At 37.8% G+C, this 23,500-nt stretch overlaps 2 protein-coding genes across 4 annotated transcripts in view; one reads left to right on the plus strand and one right to left on the minus strand.

Moving 5' to 3' along the window:
• Positions 1-23,500, minus strand: part of igdcc3 (immunoglobulin superfamily, DCC subclass, member 3) — a 142,291-nt gene that overhangs the window by 80,698 nt on the left and 38,093 nt on the right. The gene's annotated exons all lie outside the window — the stretch shown is intronic.
• ano5b (anoctamin 5b) overlaps positions 10,342-23,500 on the plus strand; it is a 39,797-nt gene continuing 26,638 nt past the window's right edge. For 2 of the 3 annotated variants that reach the window (XM_041791619.1, XM_041791704.1), the window contains exons 1-2: positions 10,342-10,675; positions 21,127-21,171. In XM_041791619.1, coding sequence (XP_041647553.1) covers positions 10,600-10,675; positions 21,127-21,171 — 121 coding nt within the window. In that variant the 5' untranslated portion in view covers positions 10,342-10,599. The remainder of the gene's footprint in view (positions 10,676-21,126; positions 21,172-23,500) is intronic. The other variant, XM_041791783.1, reaches the window with a different exon arrangement.

Consider the following 23,500-nt stretch of genomic DNA (forward strand, 5'->3'; position numbering starts at 1 on the left):
CATTCCTTTAAAGGTGTCTTCAAAGCTAAGCCATACAAATGCATTTTTGCATGGATGAAACACCAGAAAGTCATCAGTGTAAATTAACTATGACCTGGTTTTATAAGTTGTTGTTTCATATATATGAAGTGTGCAGGAAAAGGCCATGTTTATTCTATTTAATGGGAACACTGTGCATGCAGCATTGATAATTCCCTCTTACTGGTTTGAGTGGGATAAATTATTAATCTATATCCTTCCCTTCTGCAGTTATACACATGAGAATGCTGTTTAAAGTCCAGGTATTCACCTGTTATAATAATAACAGCAACTCAGTGATGATGCACAACAGTAATATTAGCTATAGTAGGATGAACACACCAAATGGAAATCTGAGAATAGTCCATGTGTTTGTATGACAGCAGATGTGAGGGAGCTGTTGCACACTTGGCTTTTCACAAATACTGTCTCCTTTTGCAGGTGTTCTCCACTTTATTGAGCTGTGACACTTTCCTCTTTTGCAGGACACTCAGTCCATGTTCAAACAAACAGCTATCCTTTTAATTAATGTATCATGAGATCTCCTAGAGGATGTTTTAAACAGAAGAGTTGGAGCTCTTCAGCTCATAATAGATCGTATGTAGATACTCCGCTTTATTGCTTTTTCCATCCCTATCAGCTCAGCTCATAATGTCATAAAAAGCATCTCTATCTTAACAGAATCTAATCTCCAAGGCAGACTATCACTTGAAAGTGCTTCATTTCTTTAATGTGATAGCTAGATTGCAACTACATCCATCACCGAGCCGTGTTTCTGAAGTTTTTTTGTTCCCATTCCCCCGACTGAACATGTTATGAACCACTGTGTACGAGCCTTTATGATTTCAGTGGGGGCCTTTGTCGGCCCCTGTGTGGTATGCTTTGCAAATACTCAATACTCTCTCCTGCCTTTGAATTACCGGGGGCCTCACATAGAGAGAGAAACTGTCTATCATGGTGAACAAAGGGCCAAAAAGGGGGAAATTTGAAAAGGAGGAGAGGGACAGTCTTGACATTTAATCTGTACAAATATTCTCCCCAGCAGGCAATAACCACAGTCTTTTAATCTATCCCCAGAGCAATAAGCAGTGTCATTTCAGCAGCCAGATGATGTAATAAGTGACCATGCAACAACTCCATTTGTTGAGGACATCACTGCATATGAAATAAACCTTAATCTACTTGTGAAGGTGGCACACTTTGCAAAGTCTGATCACAGTTAAGAGAGCAAATGAAGTGCTTGGAGCCATAAAAGCAACACTATCTGGTTTCACAAAGTTACCAAGCCTTACAACATGTCCCGATTCTCCAAGTGCTGATTTGTAACATTGAGAACATGTGATTAACAATAACACAGAGGAGTGTGGCTCCAGCTCTGCAGCCCTGCTGCTACTGCTGATACACCTGATAACAAAAAGACGACTACCAAACCACATTTAATGATAACATGCAAGCCTAGGGAGAGCTTCTGCACAACTTACAGCCACACATGTGGCTTCCCTAAAGCATCAGATGGAAATAGAAGTGAGTGGAACTGCCTTAAGTCTTCCTTCCATGCACCAACGAAAATTAAGTCTGAAAAAAACTGCTTGCCTTCATTGCACGTGGCTACTGTGTATTATTATGGTGCTGCCTTCACATGCAGGAGCTCGTTAACCATCTACAGTTGAACAAAGTTGTGCATTTCAATGCCAGCACTCAGCTGAAAAACTCCCAACTCTCCTGTGTGCAAAAACTTTAACTTTTAACGCATGACTTCTATCGACATCGTGTAACTGAGTAACCTTCAGTAGCACGCACAGGCTCCAGCTCTGGTCCTCCTCACGTTGGCATTAACAGCCCAAACACTAACGGACACCAGAGAGGGGCCAAGTTCAGGGTTAGTGGTCAGCAGCGCTCTGCTCAGTGTTTGTAGCATGCAGCAGCAGGCTCCGGAGAGCAGCACACTACAGCAGGCAGCACACTGTTCACCACAAAGCTCTCATCGTCTGCACCACTCTCCTCCTGGTAGAAGATAATGCCACTTACCGATTAAAGCATTCAGGAGTATCCCCAGAAAGCACAGCACAAGGCGGCGGCGCCTTGTGGATGCCATTTACAACACTTAGAGTAATTATTCCAACACTTGCAGGAAAAAAAACCACGTGAGGAGAGAAGACGGGGGTTAAAAAAATGAAAACTCGCAGAGAGATATCCAGATCCACTTGGAGGTTTCTACATGTTCCGATCTACTGTGCTACAGTTTGGTGGCTCGCTGGGGTCGAACAAGCTTTCGCCATTTTCACCATCTATCAGGAATCTGTCAGCATCCTGCTCGCTCCCTCTCTCTCTTCACTCTCTCTCTCCCCTCCTGACTCTACCTTATCCCACAGTCCCCCTCTCTCTCTCTTTCTCTCTCTCTCTCTCTCTCTCACACACACACGCTGCTGAATCTGCTCACCGAACAAAAGAGTCGACTCCATGTCAATAACAGCTTTACTACACTACTTCTACAAATAAAGGCGACTCATAACAATGGTACGAACATTACGGTAGCCTTACCCGCAATTAAACCGTAAACTGATATCAATTAGCCTACAAAAATAATAGATAAATTGTGTAATAATTGGTTACTAATAATAATTAGAACAGTGAATTTGGAATAATTAACTAATTCTGCCCACAAAATTTGTGGTAACTTCTTTCATTAAGTAAGTAAGAGTACATTTTTCTGTCGTTGTTAGCTAATATAAAGAAAAAAGTAAGATAATGACAAAAACGGTCATTAATCCACGCTGAATAGCCTAATAACAGGTATGAGTGTATGCTTAAGGTTTAGTTTCAAACGTACAATGTGTTAAAGACGGTAAAATGAAAACACGACAAGGAAGTGTAATATAAAGCTGACAGTTCGCCACACGTGAATCTGATATGATAAATAAACAAGGAGAACCTCTAACACTCAATTATAACAAAGCAGCGGCTCAATAGCTGGACTCGGGCTCCCACTAGTGGACAAAATATGAAATATGGGTCTCTTCAACAAAACAAAACAACTCATCTGTTATAGTCCAATATTTATTGTATTTTAAGTGAAGAAAGCTAGACTTATGTCCTTATTTGTTTTGAGACTCTGACACCAGACGTACAAAAACAGGGAAACTGAAGCCTGGCTTAAAACAAACAATGAAAAACTGTTTCCACATCAGGCTTCATTATATATAGATACAAAATAACATCACAGATGATTGCCAGTAAAAATCTGTGTTTGATGATAAATCTGACGACTGATAAAGTTACTCTTCCAAAGTATCATTTAACAAAACTACTCCCATCTCTCTTTCCCTGAGAACAAGGTGACATCGTGTGTCTTTTTTGTCAAACAACACTCAAAACCTGAAATCTTGTGTTTGAACAAATGCAGGAGCAGTAGGCAACGCGTGCTCATTCTAAAGTGGAGCTCCAGATAATTTGTTCTCAATATTAAAACATAATTTAAAGGTTGTTAGGGTCTCCTTTAATCAGATGAAAAACATCACAAGAGCAACAACCAAAGACAACTAAAACGTAGGTATTAGTGCTCTGATCTGAGGCTAATGCTGGAGTCTAAACGAAAATGTTATGATTTATAAACAAAGAAACCCTCTGACACTTCTCCCAAACGTGCTCTTTAAACTGTACTCTGGCTCCCTCTAAAGGCCACGGCGTGTACTTCAGATGAAATTAATCTAATGAACCTCTGGATTATTTTCTCACTTTCATCAAAATGGGAAAAATTCAGGTGGAGTGTCTAGACAGCTTGCTGTCAGCCTAAACTGGAGATTCAGATACTTGAATTCTTGTGCACCATAGGATCTCGAAAGATGATCTTGTTTGGTCTACCTCTACATGTACATGTAAGTTGATTAAAATGGAGTGAAAAAAATAAGTAAAAGTTTTTTAAACGAAAGTGAAAAAATAATTTCTTCTAAGACACACTTCTTTGACACACATTGCTGGTCAAAAAGTGTTGCAACTTTGAAAATTACAGCAGACCATCGTTAGCCTCACAGCATGACTGCCTAAGTCATATTTTAAGATTTTCAGACAAAAAAAAGAACATATTTTGTCAAAAAGTTTTTTTTTTATATATATATACTGTAACAGTACGTTCTACCAGATGTGTGAACCAGTCTCTTTAAAAAGAACAAGGACTACATAACAAATGACTAAGGTGTATAGTGATTATGGACTGTAACAAGCACTCTGATTGGCTGAGGATATAAGCAATAAGGCACAATAAATCAGCAGTGTTAGGAGAGTAGAGTTAGACAGATATCATAAAATGGCCAAGAAATGACTTAGGCAATTATGCTATGAGGCTAACAATGTTATTTAATCTAATTTTGTATTAACTGCCCAGGATTAGTAGCAATAAATACATGAGAATACAGATCTCCAATCAGCTTTTTCAGGTAAAGTCACTCCTCTTTAATAAAGTACAACACAACAGCTGTTTTGGGATGTGATGTAGAATCATTCTCTCACTGTTCTACTGTGTATTCAACACAGATGGAAAAACTACAAGAGTATTGTACTCAAGTAAAAGTTTTTTAAGTTTTAAGTTTTAAGTAGTACCCCAAAACACTAGTCAATTACAGTAATTTGAGTAAATGTAATTAGTTACTTTCCACCTCTGTCTACGAGCCTGTTAAATAGAGTGAAAAAGATAGGTTCAAGTTTAGTAAAAGTAAATGACTAACATTCTTTCTGCTAAGCCCCCTAAAAAGTGACTTTTCTTTTTAATAAATGTTATTAGTCTGATGCCAATCATTTTCAGCTGTTTCAGTCTGGGTGCATGTCCGCTACGGCTCAGGCAGGTTGCAGCTTTTATACCAGGTGTGTGTGTTGCATACTGGCCTCACACTGCTGTCACACACCCTGTTTTTCTCCCAATAAAGCTCCCTACAAGTGACATGATTCTTTATAGCCTAATTGAGCCCAGAAACAATCAGAATGAACAATGATTTTGTACAAACAAGGTGAGTTTCTCCACAGAAATGCAAAATTGGGTTTTTACTTTGACCATGCCATTCACATGCCTGTGACATTTTCTACAGATGTGCACATACATATCTGCTTGAACTAGGTAATAGGGCTTGCCTACAGTAAAAGTAGGAAAGCCTTCTGTCTTCTAGATTCTATGTGCATGAAACCTGGCTTTTGATGTTTTTCAATCATGAGTTGGCCCAAGTCATTTAAAAAGTTTTATACTGAAAGCTCCTATTACTGCTGTAAACGTTAAAAGCAGGCAGTGGTGTAGTCAGATGTTTTGACTGCTGTGACCTAACTGTGGCAAAAATGCAAAAATGGCCTGAAGTACGTGGGCTCAGACACAAGAATGAATAACATTTGTTCACCCCGTCTGATGTCACTTATGTCCAAAATCAATACTTTTCAAATAATGTAATACCAAATGGTCATAGCATCTTTTTGAAACTTTTTATTGGTTCAGAATTTGTAAAAACCCACTAACAGAGGTGAAGGGTGATCAATAGCACTGGTTTATTAAAAAGAAATTAAAATAATATAAAATGGAAATACAAGCTTTTGGCCAGACACCAGCAATATACGATGCTTAACAAATTTATTAGACCACCTGTCATATTTGTCTCAAAGACCATCCAGCATCATAAAGTGCTTTAATGTGGACTCTCTCATTTTCAGTGAGCTCTCCATGTTTTACCATTTTGAACAGGAATGAGGAATTTCAAACTGAATTCACCCTAATTTGAGCCGGCTCACTGGGCTTCTCTGAGCATAACATTCAAGCACTAAAACTCATTTTTCTCTTCAGGAATGCAAGTAAATAACTATAGTTTGACATATTAATCAAGAAATAATAATGTGATTTACTATTTTTTCAGTTTTTTGTAAATCAGTAAATTTGAAAATTCATGGATAACAATAATAATTATATTTTAGCATTAAAAATATCATTTGGGTTAAAGAGCTTCTACATATTGGTGTATTAACCATTGCAGAAACATAAAAAAAGATTTTGGTAATTACCAATGCAGTTAATTTAGGGAAGCTGTGGCATAAACCGTACTTTGGTTAGGGTTAGGGTGGTCTAATAAATATGTTAAGCACTGTATATACTGTATATAAATAAATAAATATATATATATATATTACTCAATAGAGTGACAATATACAGTGTACTATAAGTCTTGATAGCTTCATTTTTAATGACTGCAAAGAGCATTTCCGAGTTCACTATTTCAAGTACAAAATCAAGCATATGTGCCACATATAGAAAGCAGACTGCACAACAGCCTGAAAAATGTAGTCTCACCCCATAGATATGGCCTTGGGACTGATAATACTCAAAGAGTTGACCTTTGACTTTTTTTTGCCACTCGTAGCTTTAACAGCTCTGTCAAAGCCTCTCTTTATACTGCTTTGGGTGTTCAAAGGCAGTTTGGCAGTTCAAAGCACAATGGCTTTGAATTTCTTCAATGATGTTTAGATTTTTCAAAAATACTGAGAAACACTTTCAGCAAAGAATCTCAATAATTATAGGCTATGACCATGAATGAATGAATCAGAATGTTGTAATTTCAAAAACCTTCACAATAAATGGAAATATTTCACACTACTTATTTTTATTATTTTGCAGCCTTTTACTACTTTTACAGCAGCTTGGTCCTGGAAGAAAAAATCCCTTATTTTATCTCTTTACAGACATATTCTAATAATTTTGTAAAATGTATTATTTTCAATAGCTGCCTCAATTATACGAAGATCACAAACAGCTATTATCATTTGTATCTTTGGCATGCTCTACAACAAAAGCTGCTCGTTTCTTGAAATAACCCTTAGCTTGCTTCTAAACTTCATCATCAGGGACCTTCTGCATCAGTCATGTATTACTCAGTAGTTTTGATATTGCTCTATGGGGGTGTGTCTTTGAGTAAAACCATTACATAGAAAAAGCACAAAAATAGATCAAAGAATGAAATAGATTTAGGCCTGATATGTATATTCCTCACAATTGTCATAATTAATTTTGCCTGACCATGGTTTAGAGCCTAAAGTATTACAACAGTGCTACAACAGTGAAATACCATTACACACTGATACTTTTATTTTCTAACAGTCTTAGGTCTTTAATAGCATCATTCACATGGGGCATGTTTTCTCCACAAAGACTCATTTCCTTGTATTTATCATCAGTAATATTTATGTTATACGTGAGCACCTCTTCTTACATTGAAGCTTGAGATTAATAAAGGGAATTTACATGCCTTTTACAGCAGTCCTTCTCTCTTTTATTATTCAGGGAATCTGGGATTTTGAGGCCAGGTGCTCCATTAACCTACAATGAGATCCTTACTATCAGCTAAAAACAAAAGCTATGGTTTACAAAAAGACAGCGTACACCAATTATTACACTCATCATCAGCATACATTTGATCTGCTGAGTTGGGCATTTTTGCCAGAGCGGCCAGTGATCCCATTAGCCTCTGGTAATTGCTAATAATGGCTAAGTGTTGTTGTTTTTTTTTAGCAGTTTGATGTGATTCTAGAAGTCTTCATTAAGACGTTATGCAAATGGTGATTTAAAGACATCTGTTGTAAGAAATCTTAAGTGTTTTGGTTTCAATGACAAGCAGTAAATTTTGAGATGGCCACTTCAGCATGCAACCTTAGTCAATACCCCACCATGCATTTAAAACTTAATGTTCATTGATCTCTGTGTGAGGTTCAGCTTGTGGTTTGGTCTGCTTTTCTCTCAAAGGCTCCTCTACCAACCACAAAGGCTTCTTATGGAAGAGAAACAAGTACAATGCACTACCGTTTGAGCTGTAATTCATTAGACATGGAGATACTTTTTTAAATCAACATTTTGCTGATCACACCAGTGAACTTTTTAAATGTATTCTATATACAGAAGTCTGGATGCCATAGTGCCAGGACAGACAGAAGTTTTAATCATTAGTTTAAAGGCTCAGAGGGAAAACTGTCTCCTAGTAGATACATTATGGGGTTCACAAAAGCAGCATTTTACCATTTGAAAAAAAAAACTGTCAGAGTTAAATTATATCATATTATTGGCATCAGTGGATATCAGTTTATAAAGGTAGTATCAGTATTGGCAAACATGAAAATTTCTACCATTATTTACGATCTGTCGGCTATAAATACCAGCCTGTATTGGCTGTAAATGTCAGCTGTATTTATGAGTAAGTTTGTGTGTTTTAGGCCAGACCATCAGACATTCATCAGCTGAAGTCTTTTTCTTTGTTCCTGAAAAAACTTGAAAATGCAAGACTGAAATTGGTTTCTTTATTCCCCTGTCATCATTAAATGATGTGTTATGGAGTTAAGTCTCAAATACATTTGTATACTAAAACTAATATCAATATCAAATTTCTTTCTCTGAACTAAACCTTAAAATGCACAATCTTATTTCTGCAGTAGCTGGCTAGACTGCTGCATGTGTCCGACAGAGACCAAAAGCTAAACTCTCATTTTAGCTCCTACTTTTGTACTGAATTTCAATATTATGTCATTAGTTTATAAAACAGTACATGGATTGCACCTGACAACCTGTCAGAGGTGATTCTAGCTTATGAACCAGATCCTCAGATCCTCCATTCTTGTCTCTCAGCTGTTCCACAGGAGAAAGAAAAAACATTTCTTGGTGCTGCCTTCAGCTGATGTGCTCCGATACGGTGGAACAGCGATCCAGAGGATCTGAGAGGAGCTGATATTAATGGGACTCTGAAACACGACCTAAAAACTCATTTATATGGTCTGAGTTTTAACTTCAGGATTTTATGGATATTATTCATTTAACTTGTTTATTAATGTTATTGTGGTCCCAGTCGACGTGTAGATTCACATTTTCTGTTGAAAATTGTGTTTTTTAGTATTAATATTTATTTCTTATCATTAAGACTGTATTACTTAAAAAAATGCATTTTATTAAAAACAATTTTATTAGCAACAAAAACTTTTAAAGATAGCTTATCATATTTTATAGAGTTTTTAATGTTTATGTGTATTACTTTTATTACTTTTCATCTTATAGTTAGTTCATATTGGTACACATCAGTCCTTTCTTAACTTTCTTTACTTGAATTGTCTTCGTTTTGTCTCTGCTTTTGGTATCCTTATGGGTCAAATTTGATCCACCCTGTCTGTTATATCTGTGTTACATTATTTTCTCCAACCCCATTTCATATTATTAACATAAGTTTGACACTTTTTAAAATGTATAGGTATATAACTCATTCACATAAGGTTGTTCCTTGTTTTAGTGTTTCAACATAATAGTTTTGATTTTTTTCAAACTCTAGTTATGTTTAAGGGAACATTTGATGATTAGAGACTTGTATATGTTAAATTTTAGTTAGATTGTTTTAAAAGCCATGCTTATACATACATACATACATATATATATATATATATATATATTTTTTTTTTTTTTGTCCTTCCAAGTCAAACCACGATATACAATTTATCAGCCATTTCTCTGTTGAGACTTTTAGCCAACTATATTGTGAGTCATCCTCACAAACTTTAAACTTCTTTTTATAAACTATAGTATACGGTATGCTGTCTATGTAGCCCTCAGTAAGTTGGTTCTGAACTGAAGAAGCCTTTTGGAAGAGAGGCAGAACGTCTTCAAGAACCTCAATCAAGTCCAGTTATCCTTTAACGATGGATTACAGACTTCTAGTCCTTCTCTAGTAAAAAGATCTTTGAACTGCAACTGAATTTGTCTGAAAGGTGCAAAATAATTTGATTGATTGCTAAGATACTTCAGTGCACCACCATCACCCACTAGTCTAATCACAGACATAAAGCAGAATTACTGATGGTGTACACCTAAATGAAGATGCAGATGTCTTGTTGAAGTTTTGGTAGATTTAATTAGTGCTAGATTTAATTAGATTGCATAATAATTTATAAAATAAAGGCCAGTGATTGTAAATATTAGTTATTCACTAATTAATTAAAAACATTACACCTGAACCATTTTCAAATAAACTTTTTAAACATCTTTATCAATGCCTATTTGGCAGTACTGCAATCGGCCACAAGGTGTCCTCATAGATTCAATGACGTGTGTTGGCACCTCATGTTAGTGTTCCTGTGTTAGTCCTTTTAGCCAGGTAGATGTGTCTTTCTGATATTTAACTGTTCTACACATTAAAGTTTCCATTTTAAACCTTTTTTATTATAATTTATGCCATTTTATCTTTCTTGTGCTCGTTTTCCTCAGCTCTCCCTCTTTCACTCCTTATTGCCGCACACGTTCAGCCTTTCGCCGACGAGAAAGACCCGTGCTCCTCCCCTTTATGAGTGCCTGCTGCTCTAGGGTAGCGCCAGGGAGCCCAGCAGGGTACAGCGTCTCAGAGAAGGACCCACTACAATGTAAATATGATCAGCATTTCGTGTAGGAATCTGACCCGGACTCATTGATTCCAGCGTGTCATCGGCTGCTTCTTCAATGGTGGACTCTTCATCAAGGGGCTCAGCGGCATCCTCACACAGCGCCTCTCCCACCGTCCTGAGAAGGTGAAGCCCGAGTCATAACACCGAGCCGCTATGAGGAGAATAACGGGAAAAGCGAAAGATGAAACTTTAATCGAGCTGCAGAGTGCCACGGATTCACAGACTGGAGGTAATTCGTTGAAGAAGCTCTCATTCAGCCTTGGGAGGTCTTAAGGTCGCTAGGAGGGTTTATTTCTTGTGACATATTATGTGTGCCATGCTTCTCAGGCTTATAGCAACTTTGGCAAATACGCCCACCACACCATGATCCCATAATCTAATTTAATAACGTCCAGTCCAACGTTTTAATCAAACCTAAGATTATCCACTTAAAAGGAGTAGAACCCCCATTTGAGAATCATATTAATGGGGAAAAGTCTCAAAGGTGTAGCTTTCAGTTGTAAATGAAGACCTCATAGTCATTTGAGTGCAGACTTTCTATGACATATAATATGCTTTTCTTTGCATGTATTAATTCAAAGTTTGTTTAAATAACTTGCTGCACCTTTTGTTAGTATTAGTATGGTGTTATTTTGGCAGCAGCTCCCAGGGCTGAGACTATCTTTTACTGACGTCATAATAAGCTATAATGTGGGCAGAGTTTAGGGAGGATTTTCTGTAATTAAGATCATCTCAGTCAGAGGTGAAGGCTGTGGTGACTACTGGAGCAGAAGGATGAATCCACACAGAGAAGTTCATTCAAGCTGATTTGCGCCTCCTCATAGTAGTGATCCCATGACAAGCCAGGGGCAAAACATTGAAAAACAGACACGCTGGTTGTTTGTGTGCTCAGCTCCCAGGAATGCCCCTAAAAACACTATCGGTGGAGCTTTAGTGAAGTCACACTGGCAGGTATTTCCCAGACTGAGCGGATTACGGTAAGATCTGTAGGCTCTGTGTTGATTAAAGTCACACTGATCATGTGGTCAAATCTGATTAATTACTATAAGCGACCATCCCGGCTGAAGAGGAGCATCCTCATCTCCATGTGTTTTCAATGAAAACTGAAAGGACAAAATGATCAGAAGTGAGTCCAGCTAGTCAAATGCATCTTTCCACCTCCTGGTATCTGTCGAGCTCTGTATCTGTCCACATCTAATGGGATTAGCTCCTCTGAGATAGCCAGGCCTCTCTGATAAACAAGCCATGTTCAGTGTGTGGTTTCAGGAAACATTTGTCCTTTTGGCGGTTAAATATATATGGATGCTTTACCATGTTGCTGATGTGCTGTCAGTTATAGGTGTGGTGAAACTGGATTGAGTTGCTGCACTTGTTGTTTCCATGTACAGCAGTCCCTCAAGGACAGCAGAAAATGACTAAAGATTAATAGTCTGCTCTTTCTTGCTGCTCCATATGTCACAACAGAGGCAGACTGATCCCTTTAAGTACTTCATTATGCCTCCCATAGCTCCAATATAAGAAGCAAACCTACTAATATGGCAGCATTAGATAACATAGCTGCCTAACCAAGTGAAAAAGCAGAAGATTGCTGATTTTATATGACCTAGTATGCTACATTTGAGTGAATCGCTTTATAATGGCCAAAACATGCGAATAAGTGGATGTGTTTCAATATTTGTGTTGTTGTCACTTTACAGTTAAATGGAGAGGAAATCGAGTGGAGACAAATGGAAATGACCACTTTTTGTGGTGGAAGACTAATTGTTTTTCTGTACTGTGAGGTTCATTTAACAGCTGTTGTAAGTGAAGCATATTTTAGTCAGGAACACTCTTGTCACACATTTAACCATTTTATTGCAAAATGGATACAGTTTTACTTGGCGGAGAAGGCTCTGCGCAAAAGATGCTCTCTTGGTTAGTCAAGCAGCATGCTTTGACTTTCTATGGAGAGCATAGCTAGACACCCCCCCACCCCCCCATGGATAGATAGATTTATGACAATGTGTACTGAATACAATAAAATTAAATAAAAAACAAATAAATCCATTGTAGCATGAATGTTAGATTTATGCCATTAAGGAGGAGGCTGGGGTGGAGGAGGTTAACCTTTGCCAGCAGAAGCAGCATAGTGCATCAGCATTGATATAAGCAGGGATAAGTGAGAAGAATGTCATATTTAAATACACTGCAGTGTTGAGAGAAAGAGCTGTGATTGGCTATGGGAGCCAAGAGCCGTGTCAAAAAACACTGGCTCTTTAGGGTCACTAAGCATGCTGATTTGATGTCCCCAGTGCTGTATATACACTCACCAGCCACTTTATTAGGTACACCTTGCTGGAACCAGGTTGGACAGCCCCCCTTTTTGCATTCAGAACTGCCTGGAAACATTGCAGGAAACATTCCACAGAGATTTTGGTCCATATTGAAGTGATAGCATCACACAGTTGCTGCAGATTTGTCAGCTGCACATCCCAAAGGTGATCTATTGGATTGAGATCTGGTGACTGTGGAGACCACTGGAGTACAGTGAACTCATTGTCATGTTCAAGAAACCAGTTTAAGATGATTTGAGCTTTGAGACATGGTGCATTATCCTGCTGGAAGTAGCCATTAGAAGATGGGTACACTGTGGTAATAAAAGGATGGACATGGTCCGGCAAAATTCACAGGTGGGCTGTGGCATTTGAACAATGCTCAATAGGTGCTAAGGGGCCCAAAGTATGCCAAGAAAATATCTCCCACATCATTACACCACCAACCTGAACCTTTGATACAAGGCTCCATGCTTTCAGGTTGTTTATGCCAAATTCTGACCCTACCATCTGAGTGTTGCTGCTGAAAGAGACTCATCAAACCAGGTAATATTTGTCAAATTTTGGTGAGCCTGTGTGAACTGTAGCCTCAGTTTCCTGTTCTTAGCTGACAGGAGTGGCACCTGGTTTAGTCATCTGCTACTGTAGCCCATCTGCTACAAGGAAAATTATCTAGTCTGAGGAGAGAAGAACTTACAAATCTGATGTTTCTTTAAATGTTATATGGACTGTACCCTCAGAACCAGCATGAATACTTCATCACTTCTGTGGGTTGAACCACAGACAATCCCTTACTTTTTTGGTCTAGTTGTACCTGCAGTGTGTCCACGACGAAGTTAAATTCTCTGCAACTGAGGAGTTGCTTCCAGGCTCTTTGGAAAGTAACTACAGCTCTGTATCCCCTTCACTGTCGAGCAAATGTAAAGACTGTTGGGGATAATCTTCTGTTGTCAATATTTCAGGTTAAATGGCTCTTTCTTGGTTGTCTTATACTCTCCCACCAGTCAAAGGTATCCTTCCCAAAATGCAAGGCATGGTGCCTGTGTAGGCTCTGCTCCATCCAGGCCATGGTTATCTAACTTTGTCAATGAGGCAACTGGAGCTGGGGTAGGTTCTTGAAGACATTTCACCTCTCCTCTAAAAGGCTTCTTCACTTCAGTACTTACATGCCATTTCTAATCCCATACACGACAACAACTACAACAACTCTTGTTTAGCTTTTTTTCGTATAGTCACAAATAGAATACAGTTAGACATCTAAAGGAAAAATCTTTGTACTGAATGCCAAAACTGTTTTTAAAAAACTTAAACCCTAAAAATTATGATCTTGTAATTAGCACTTGACTTTGAGAGTTCTTTTTTAAATTTTTAATATTATACCATGATTAATCTACCTTATCATACAAAGGAAATGGTCTCAGTCACAACTATAGCACTGCCTCAATCAAAGCTCATTATAGTTTAAAAATAAAGATAATCTATACCAACATCATGTTTATTTAAAGTGTATTGAGAGAATTTAATGGAAACTCAGTCTTTTCCTTTTCTCTTTAGTTGCTCTTTATTGTGTTAATCAGTAAGTCGTTAATAAAACATGTCTTTCATTTAGGGTGAGCTTTGAGTTAATGCATGGTCCTTGTTCTGCAGAGGGTTTGTTCATGCTCTTATCAGCACAGACCTTCAGCCACATGTGACTGAGGAAACAGAGAAAGAGGAGGAAAGGGTCTGTCCTCACCATGTTATAGATGTGTTTGGAGTGTCTGACCTCATTCACAGCTGCCCAAACATTAGTTTATAGACAGCCATGACTGATGACTTACTATTGGATGAGCACTGAATGCACTCTGACTCAATATACACTCAAAAAGGATGTTTGCCTAATTAAAATTCCCAGACAGAGGTACTGGTCCCAAGGGGACAGTTATAAAGGGGATGTCTGTGAACTACAAAAAAATTCCTGTTAAAATTATAATTATGAAAGCATATATCAACTGAAAACGACATTTCATATACATACTAAAATCCCAGCAATAGGGGTACAAGAAACTAGTACGCTAAATAAGTCGGTTTGGTAGCTGAGATTAATAAACAGTTCAAAGTGATTCCCTGACAGTGCACATTAGAAACTAATGTAATTGATAAATGGAAGAAGATAAGAGTAAATGATAAAATGTTTAGGCAGTTATATAGAAGTAACAGATAAAAACTGAGAAGAAGCTAGCTTTAGCTATCTGTGAAATAGTTAAATCAAGGGTTCAACAGTTGAAATGATTTGTGAAAAGTACTGAATGAACAGTTGAAACATTTGCACAAACTCACTGATAAACAGTCAAACAAGCTTTTTGGCATCTTTTGAGGACAGGCATGCAGTTATTTTTCAATAGACCCCTTTATAGTGCTCCTAATAGTGACCGGCCATATTTTAAGGAATTTTCTTCCATTTAAGGTGATCTCACTATGATATACACTCCAACCGATGAAGTCATCCCCCAGTTAGAGGTGAACCAGAGCCAAAGAGTTGCTATGGAAACAGGCCATGTAATTGTATTACCCCTTTGATGGAGGGTTGATACTAAATAAGATATGGACAGCAAGAGAGATTTCATCTTAAACTACAGGACAGCTACAGTAGAGTTGTTTGAGCCTGTTTTGTTGTGTTACTAAAGAAAGTCTTAGACTTCTTTCTTTCAGATATTCTGGTCTAAGTTTAGAAAGTGGGTTTCATGGGCCTCCCCCCCTTTTCTTGGTGTATTTGCCCGGCATTTGGATGCATGGACATGGAACACACGAGGGAAACAAACACTCTCAGAGGCCATTAATCATGTTTTATTAATGAGAGCTGTTTATAGAACATCTTGTAGGAGCTTTATCTGACAGATGGTGTAGTATTCCTTATCTAAATGTTCCTGAGTTGAGGTTACGGTAACCTCTCATGAAATAACCAGTACTCCTCTAAAACCTCTTTCCTTAAACATGACTTTCTGAGGAAGAGTAAACTATCAAAGATGTCAAACATGGTGTTTAAGTGTGTGAAGTGTTGTCTAGAGATAGCACATTACCAATAACTACCCAACTCATGACCTCTTATGGAAAAAGTTTATGCTGTACAGTGTTTGAGCGTTCCGGACCTTAAAAAATATTTCTCCTCAGGGAGTGCAATATCCTGAAGATAAGGAGGGAAAGTTGTATTCCCCAAACAATAATAGCCTAATATACACATGAAGCATACACACGTATAGAGTACTCACTACTCATAAAACACTATATACCATTAGTTAGCTCAATAGAAAGTTGGACATTTTTTAAGTATTATTGTAATGACAGTATTAACACAAAGTAAAAGCTGCTTTTGTTTTGAGAAGGTCGAGTGTGTAACTAAATGAAATGATAAACTACAGTAAAGAGATGCAATGGACTAAAAAGGTTGTTTTATAGAAACCATAGTATGTTAGATTCATTACATCTTGACATTTTTTCCCATATTTTATAGCCTTGTGTTCCAGTTTACAATTTTGAGCTATCAGTTTCTAGGAATGTAACAATACAACCAATTCATGGCAGGATATGTATCGCCATACTGGGTTTGTGACACAATTTTATCACACTTTTCTGTTTTTATATAAAGAAATAAGATTGGATTTACTTTGAAGTAAGACTTACTCTCAACTTCAGGATCTTAACTTGCTTCCCCAAATTGTATGCCTATCTTTTTCAGCATCTATGTTCAAACATAAGGAGCTAAAAGCTGATAGCGCCCCCTAGTGGTCACTGTACTGCAATACCAGTCACTGCTGGCCACTTTATTCAACACAGTCTGGCTGCAGACTGTCATCTGGGTCAGCCACTCTCACAGACTGATCATCTGTGATGTTGTATATCAGAAATATAGACTAGAACTGTCCCTAAAGTTCAATTCACCCTCAATCTGATTTAACACCCGATTCAAGGTAAGAGTTAAGTTACCAGAAGTTAAAAGTTAAAAACCTGACCTGAAAAACCCAATTACAGAATATTTGATAAAGCCTAATAAAAAGTCTGCATACAGGAAAGCTTTTCCTCCATAAAATAATTTTAACGCAGTAAGGGAAGCTCTGTAAGCTGTATAAGCCATGTGGCTAAAGCTAGGCTAATAAAAGCAGCTATGTCAGCTACATATCTGCTTCTGCATATCTACACAGCAAAGTTAGCTTTAGCTACATTTGCTAAAGCTCATGATGTTAAAGCACACTTGGCTATAGATAATGTAGCTACTTAGCAAATGCAGCAATGTAAGCTATGTAGATAAGTTATCAACATAGCTGTGTTAGCTTTAGCTACATTTGCTAAAGCTCATGTTGTTAAAGCACACTTGGCTATAGATAATGTAGCTACTTAGCAAATGCAGCTATACAAGTTATCTAGCTAAATTATCTACATGGCTGTGTTAGCTTTAGCTACATTTGCTAAAGCTCATTTTGGTAAAGCACACTTAGCTATAGATAACGTAGCTACTTAGCAAACACAGCTGAAGCTAAGCTCACAAAGCAGCTATATAAGTTATGTAGCTAAATTATCTACATGGCTGTGTTAGCTTTAGCTAAGTTTGCAAAAGCTCACATTGCTAAAGCTAACTTAATCTACACTGGCTTGTACAGTGACATTAATTACATAGCTAGTGTAGCTAGTGTAGCCATGTAAGCTTGAGCTAAAGCTAAAGAAAGGGGATTAAAGTGACTTTTAAAATGAGATCAGAGGAGAAGGACCAGACTGGAAAAGATGCAGTAGAGCATCTTTGAATGCCTGGAAGACCAGTTTTTAACATTAAGATCAAACTAATTGCTAGACCATCAGCACCCCACTTAAACAACTTTTTTATTTTCATTTAAAATTGCCAAGATTTATTTAAGATGCTTGGTTAATGTAAATTTGAACTTCCTTTTGTTGATAGCAACCATGTGATGAGTTGAGACAGTTCTTAAAGTGATTTTTTTTTCAACTGATATTGCAAGGATAAAGTAAGAACTTTGACTCCTGATTCACTTTTGTTTGATTAAACCTGACACCACAGTTTGTAGTTTTAACCCCTTATTCAATATTTCTGCTTGCCTGGAGTGGTTTATGAGTTTTTCCTTTTGTACAGTGTAAGCTGACTTGACAGGAAGTGTGGAGAGATAGAGATGACATCTTGTCATAGAAGACAGCATGACTGTAGCTCAGGATGTTGTGGTTTCACTCTGTCATGTTTGTACCAACTTACTTGGCTATCAGCTTACTCCTCCCTCATGTTCTACAGTAAAAGTGAATATTTTAGTCTTGTATGCTGTAGTTGAACAGTCTAACAGGCTTCCCAATTTAGCTTCCCATAATCAAGACAGCCACTCAGCTTGTCTGTGACTTTATAGTGGTTCACTTCCAGTTTGACCCCTTACATGTAGACCAGAACATGGAATATATAACGGCCAAAGCTCTTCAACCTTATCCCATCAATATTTCAGACACATCTACACTCAAGAAAACAACTTGTAAAGCAGTGTATGACAGGTTTGCTCCACTTCCCCTGAGAAAAGCTGTGTGATTGTGATCCCGTACTGTGGTTTGTCAGTCCGTATTTGTTGTAGGGCAGTGCAGTGATCTGAAGAGATTTAAATCATGTACAAAGTAGGTGTTTTTGTTTGAGAGGAGAGAGCAGCAGCAGGCTGGTCTAGTTGAGTGCCAACCTCGTGAAAGAGCTACACAAGACCTGTTAGACAGTAGACTCCCACACAGCTCGCCTGAGTCAGAGTGAAAAACAATTTGGTGTGTTAATGGATCAAGTGTACACGACCTGTTGTGTAATGTTGAGGTGATCTGCTTGTGTAGATGCTGTTGTTGGTGAAAGCTCTGCTCTGATCATCATGAGTGATAAAAGGTTCTGTTTTACTTTCAAGCTGTTAGCTCTGCCTTTTTTAGTCTGAGTGGGCCCAAGGCACTACTTTATGAGCACTGAGCAAGACTGTTTGATTGGTTTTCTTAGTGTCTCGGCAGCTCTCTATAAAGGCCAGATCAGACTGCACTATTTCAGCCAACTAGAATGACAAATGCCCTTGATATGTGACATCAAAATTAATCTAGAGATGCCCAACAGCCCTGATTTGATCAGACTGGTGTGCCAGAATTTTTCTAAATAAATTGTTCTTTATAAATAACAGTGTTTATATAGACTAACTGGGCTAATTTATTGACATGTTACCACATTGGCATCTTGAATTCTATTTAGGGATGTACAAAATGAGCAGCATATCATTATTGGCTGACATTAGCTAAAAAAAGTTCATTCTTGGTATTAGCAGTAAGGATATTTGGATATGTGGCCTCTTTTCACTTTGGTTGAGTAGTAATACATGAGTTTATCCACTGACAGCCTACATACTGCTTTATTTTCATTTTCTACTTATAATCGGTCATAAAGTGCTGTTCCTACTACATGCTAACTGCCAAGCTAACATTCAACAAAGTGCCAGGGGAACGCTCTGACAGGAACGCAGCAGTCATTAACTGAAGGCTCTCATGGCAGGAGTCTTCATCATAGTTTAAAAGTGCATTCCCGGCGCACCAGTAGTCGAGTAGTTAAGGCGCATGCCGTATACGCAGGCGACCCGGGTTCGAATCCGGCCCGTGGCACTATTTCCTGCATGTCTCTCCCCGCTCTCTCCCCTGTTTCCAACTCTATCCACTGTCCTATCAAATAAAGGCAAAAAGGCCAAAAATAAATCTTAAAAAAAAAAAAAAAAAAGTGCATTCCCAAGCCCGTGTTTATAAAAGAATGATAGGTAATAAGTTTAACCAACTCGTAAATCTTGCACCAGCTAAATTGATACACAAATTAAACCGTTTAACCACCCCTGATCAGTAGCTAAGAACATTTCTGCTGATATTTAGAACCAGTTTACAGTACTGTGCAGAACTTTTAGGCATGTTTGAAGCTAAACTTTAAGGCTGAAGTAAGGCGTCAATCTGGTGAGGAAGCTGTCTGAGAGCACCATCATGCAAGGAGGAGTTACACAACCCCATAAGTGCTCTGGATGTCTTTGCATTATACCAGGGGCATGGAAAAATAATAGGGCTGCACAATATTATAATTGATATCGGTATCTGCAGTAGGGCTGGGAAATTAATCGCAAATAAGATTAAATCGCAATATGGACCGCTGCAGTTTTCAAACCAAAGAAGGTGCAATATTTCTTTAACCTGAAATTTGTGCCAAAATACCAGTTTAAAACATTTTTTGCAATAGAGATGGTATGCATTACAATCATTCAAGTACCATCTTTTAAGAACTTTCTTCATTTTTGTAGTTTTTTTTTTTTTTTTTTTAACTTCTTAACGGCATAGAAATGACCACTCCCTTGAATATAAGAATTCATGTGTAATTTGCAATATGAGTCAAAATGATCAGAATTAGATATAAAACATAAGATTAAAATTGTTTAGCCCTTGTTTAATCTAATATTGTTTTGGTTATAATATAGAATGATTTATTGCTTGTGTTTGTTAAAAAATACATACAATGAGGAACTTTAGAAATAATTGCATTTCAAATTGCAATCGCAATATTGGGGGAAAAAATTGCAGTTAGATTATTTTCCCAAATCGCTCAGCCCTAATCTGCAGACATTAGTTTAAATGGGCAAATATCTATATCAGCAGATATCAGCATTTTTGTGCATGTTTATAGCCAAAAATTTTAACTGCAAATATCAGCATATTTTGACTACACATTTTGGCCATATATACCAGTGGAGTTTTAGGCTAGACCAACAGATTTATGTCAGTTGAGGTCTTTTTCTTCATTTATCCTTTTTTTTTAACTTTTAAGTGTGTTTTAAGGACTAAAGTTTGTTTCATTGTTCATCAGGTTTTACTCATGTGACTGAAGCACTGAGTGAAAGCTAGCGCTGCTGTACTGCTAACTTTAGCAACATTCTGCAGATCAACTCTACACTGTCTGATGGTTTTTTTCCAATCACATCAAATTGTGATATTCAATTAATTGGATGTAAAATTATTTGCTGGGAACATCACCACTGGGGACCAGTCCACAATGGGTTCTCCTTTACTCTTCTTTTCAGAGACTTGAGGCATCCCACATAGTGCTTATGTTCCAGCCATGATTGGCAGCAGATCTGGACAGCAGATAATGCCATGACAGCAGCTTACAGTTATTGTTGGGATCACATGTGTAGTGTTAACCGTCTGTCAGCCAATACAGGACAAGATTTTTGTTGAGTAGTCTAACATGGTGCCATCATAAAACCATGCTGTCTGATATGGCCATATGCAGTTATATTCACCTCTTCTGACCGTCTAACACTCTAACACTAACCCATGTTTATGTGTCTGTCCTTTAAAGATGGTCCTGCAGTCCTGACCGCATTCAGGATAAACCTGCATTCAGGTACGGGCAGATCTGAGGCTTTATGTGACGCCTGTCTGTCCGTCCTCTCATCATCATCTCCTGCTTGTCCTCTTCTTTTTTCTTCTGCTGGCTTTCTTATCATGTCAGACTCTCCTCAGTAATGGACTGTAATTCTCTTTCTCATCCATTTATCTTCCACTGCTGTGCGCATTCTGCTAATCAGAGCCAGATGTCCGTGTGTCTGTCTGCTCGCTCAGCTTCCATCTCCTCTGCAGGGTCTGGCTGCGGGTGATTATGTCTGCTGTGTCATGTGTTCACTGCTGGAGTGTCAAATCTGCACTGGTATATGTGGAGAGGCATGTGCATGTGGTAACATGTCAGTCTGGGTGGGTGGATTTGACAGCACACAGTATACCATAAGAAGATAAGCATATAAGCAGTAGAGTTATGTAATGTTAGTATTATGCTGACCCAATATACACTGTTTCTTACAGTTATTTCCATATATTATTGTTTTTTAGTATTATATGTAAGTTTTTTTAATTTTCTGGAATTGCAAAACATGAAACAAACAAACCAGTGTTCTTCCTTTATAAATAAACACTAAATCAGCTCTGACAGCTGAAAAGTGCTGCCAGTGTTGTATCAAATTAAAGGCCCAAAGCACAAGATTAGGTTGGATTTAACATTGTAGAAATGAACACTTAATACAAAACATAAATAATCCATTACAAAATTTAGTCTGGTGAAAAAAAAAGTATTATCAAAAGAAATTACATGTTTAAGATGAGTCAAGATATGATATGCCTGCTCCCGCAATGCATGCTATCTACCCTCGCCTGAACCCACAACAGGTGTGTCAAATCCTGCCAGCATACCACACAGATAATGACAATCAATTTCAAATATTCAGAATAACAGAAAGTAGGTTTAATTAAAGGAATCACCCTGATTAAGTTTCCTTTCTTAATGAAGGAAACACTAAGAAAGCAACCACATCCTCGTCATGCGTAATGGTGCTGCACATGGATACAAAACTCAGCTTGGAGTCTCAGACTGATTTAACTCCAGGTGACGGCCTAATACAGACTAATAGCAATGTCAAAGCAATATTTATTGACCTTATTAACATATCATCTATTTTAAAGTCATAGAGAGGTGGAATTGTTTCCTGGTCTATGAAAAATTCATGCATCAAAAAAATGTGGCACACGTCCATGGGCTCTCACAGACAGTAGGCTAATCTTTACTCTATACAGTGTATGCCACGCAGTTACCATTCTGATCATTAGATGCTTAATGTAATAAGGCCAGTTTGCATTGAAAGGGGTGTTTTTTCCCCAAAATAACTGCATATGAGCTCTTTATCTGCATATGCAGTGATAGGCCAGCAACACAATAAGGGGAGCATGAAAGCTGTGCCTTTTGGCTGATTTATAAAGTTTTTTGTGCACACACTTTGTTGTTGAGCTTTAACAAAGCATCACATAGCCCACCTGCCATGTGATGCGGAGACAGACCCATATTTCAAACAGCAACGGTGACTACAGCTGACTGTTTAATATGAGAACGGAGAAGTGCTTTAAAGAGGGCTTACTTTGATCTAGGATGTGGAGCAGGTGTATCACCTCATCTAAATAAGTTTTCTTTGTGGGCGTGTTTCTACAAAGTCCAGTTATTTTCCAGTGTTCTGACAATTTCTGCTCCTTTGACAAAAATTGCTACTGCAGCACTTATCGATAGCAGAATCTATCCCCATCCCGAACCATTTACCCAGTGCACTCGAAGGCAAAGTTGCACATCTTGGTTGGTAGCACAAACTGACAAAACACAGGTTCTGTCACTTACTCTTATGAGCTTGTAGCAAATGGGAGGCATTCAACTCGGGTATGACATCATTCCCAGCTCTGACGCAAATAGACACAACAGAAGTCCCTGAATGATGACTGGGTGCAACATTTGGAATTTTATAGAAAATCTCTACATATTTATGATTTTTACATGGTACCAGTTTCAAATTATTACACCCAAGAAATCTTCTCAGAGGTATCAAGGACAATGGAGCAGCGGTGTGGTGTGCAAACTGTGACAGACAGACACATAGACAATGATAGTAAGGCATTACTGCTTTTTTTTACACAAGATAATTTATTTTATATATTGCATAAATTCTGACATTTACAATATATTAATTGCAAAAAATCGTATCCATTGTCTTTATAATGTGGAAAAAATACAATAGTTATCCTTTTTTAATGTTTTTTTTTTAAATAGAAGAATGTTGGTCAAATGCAAAGATCCTTTCTTAATTACAGTACTTGTGTAAACAGCTATAATCTGGTGCTGATGTTTTGTAATTTCAGATTAT

Source organism: Cheilinus undulatus, linkage group 1 (genome assembly GCF_018320785.1).
Source record: "Cheilinus undulatus linkage group 1, ASM1832078v1, whole genome shotgun sequence".
Taxonomy (NCBI): Eukaryota; Metazoa; Chordata; class Actinopteri; order Labriformes; family Labridae; genus Cheilinus; species Cheilinus undulatus.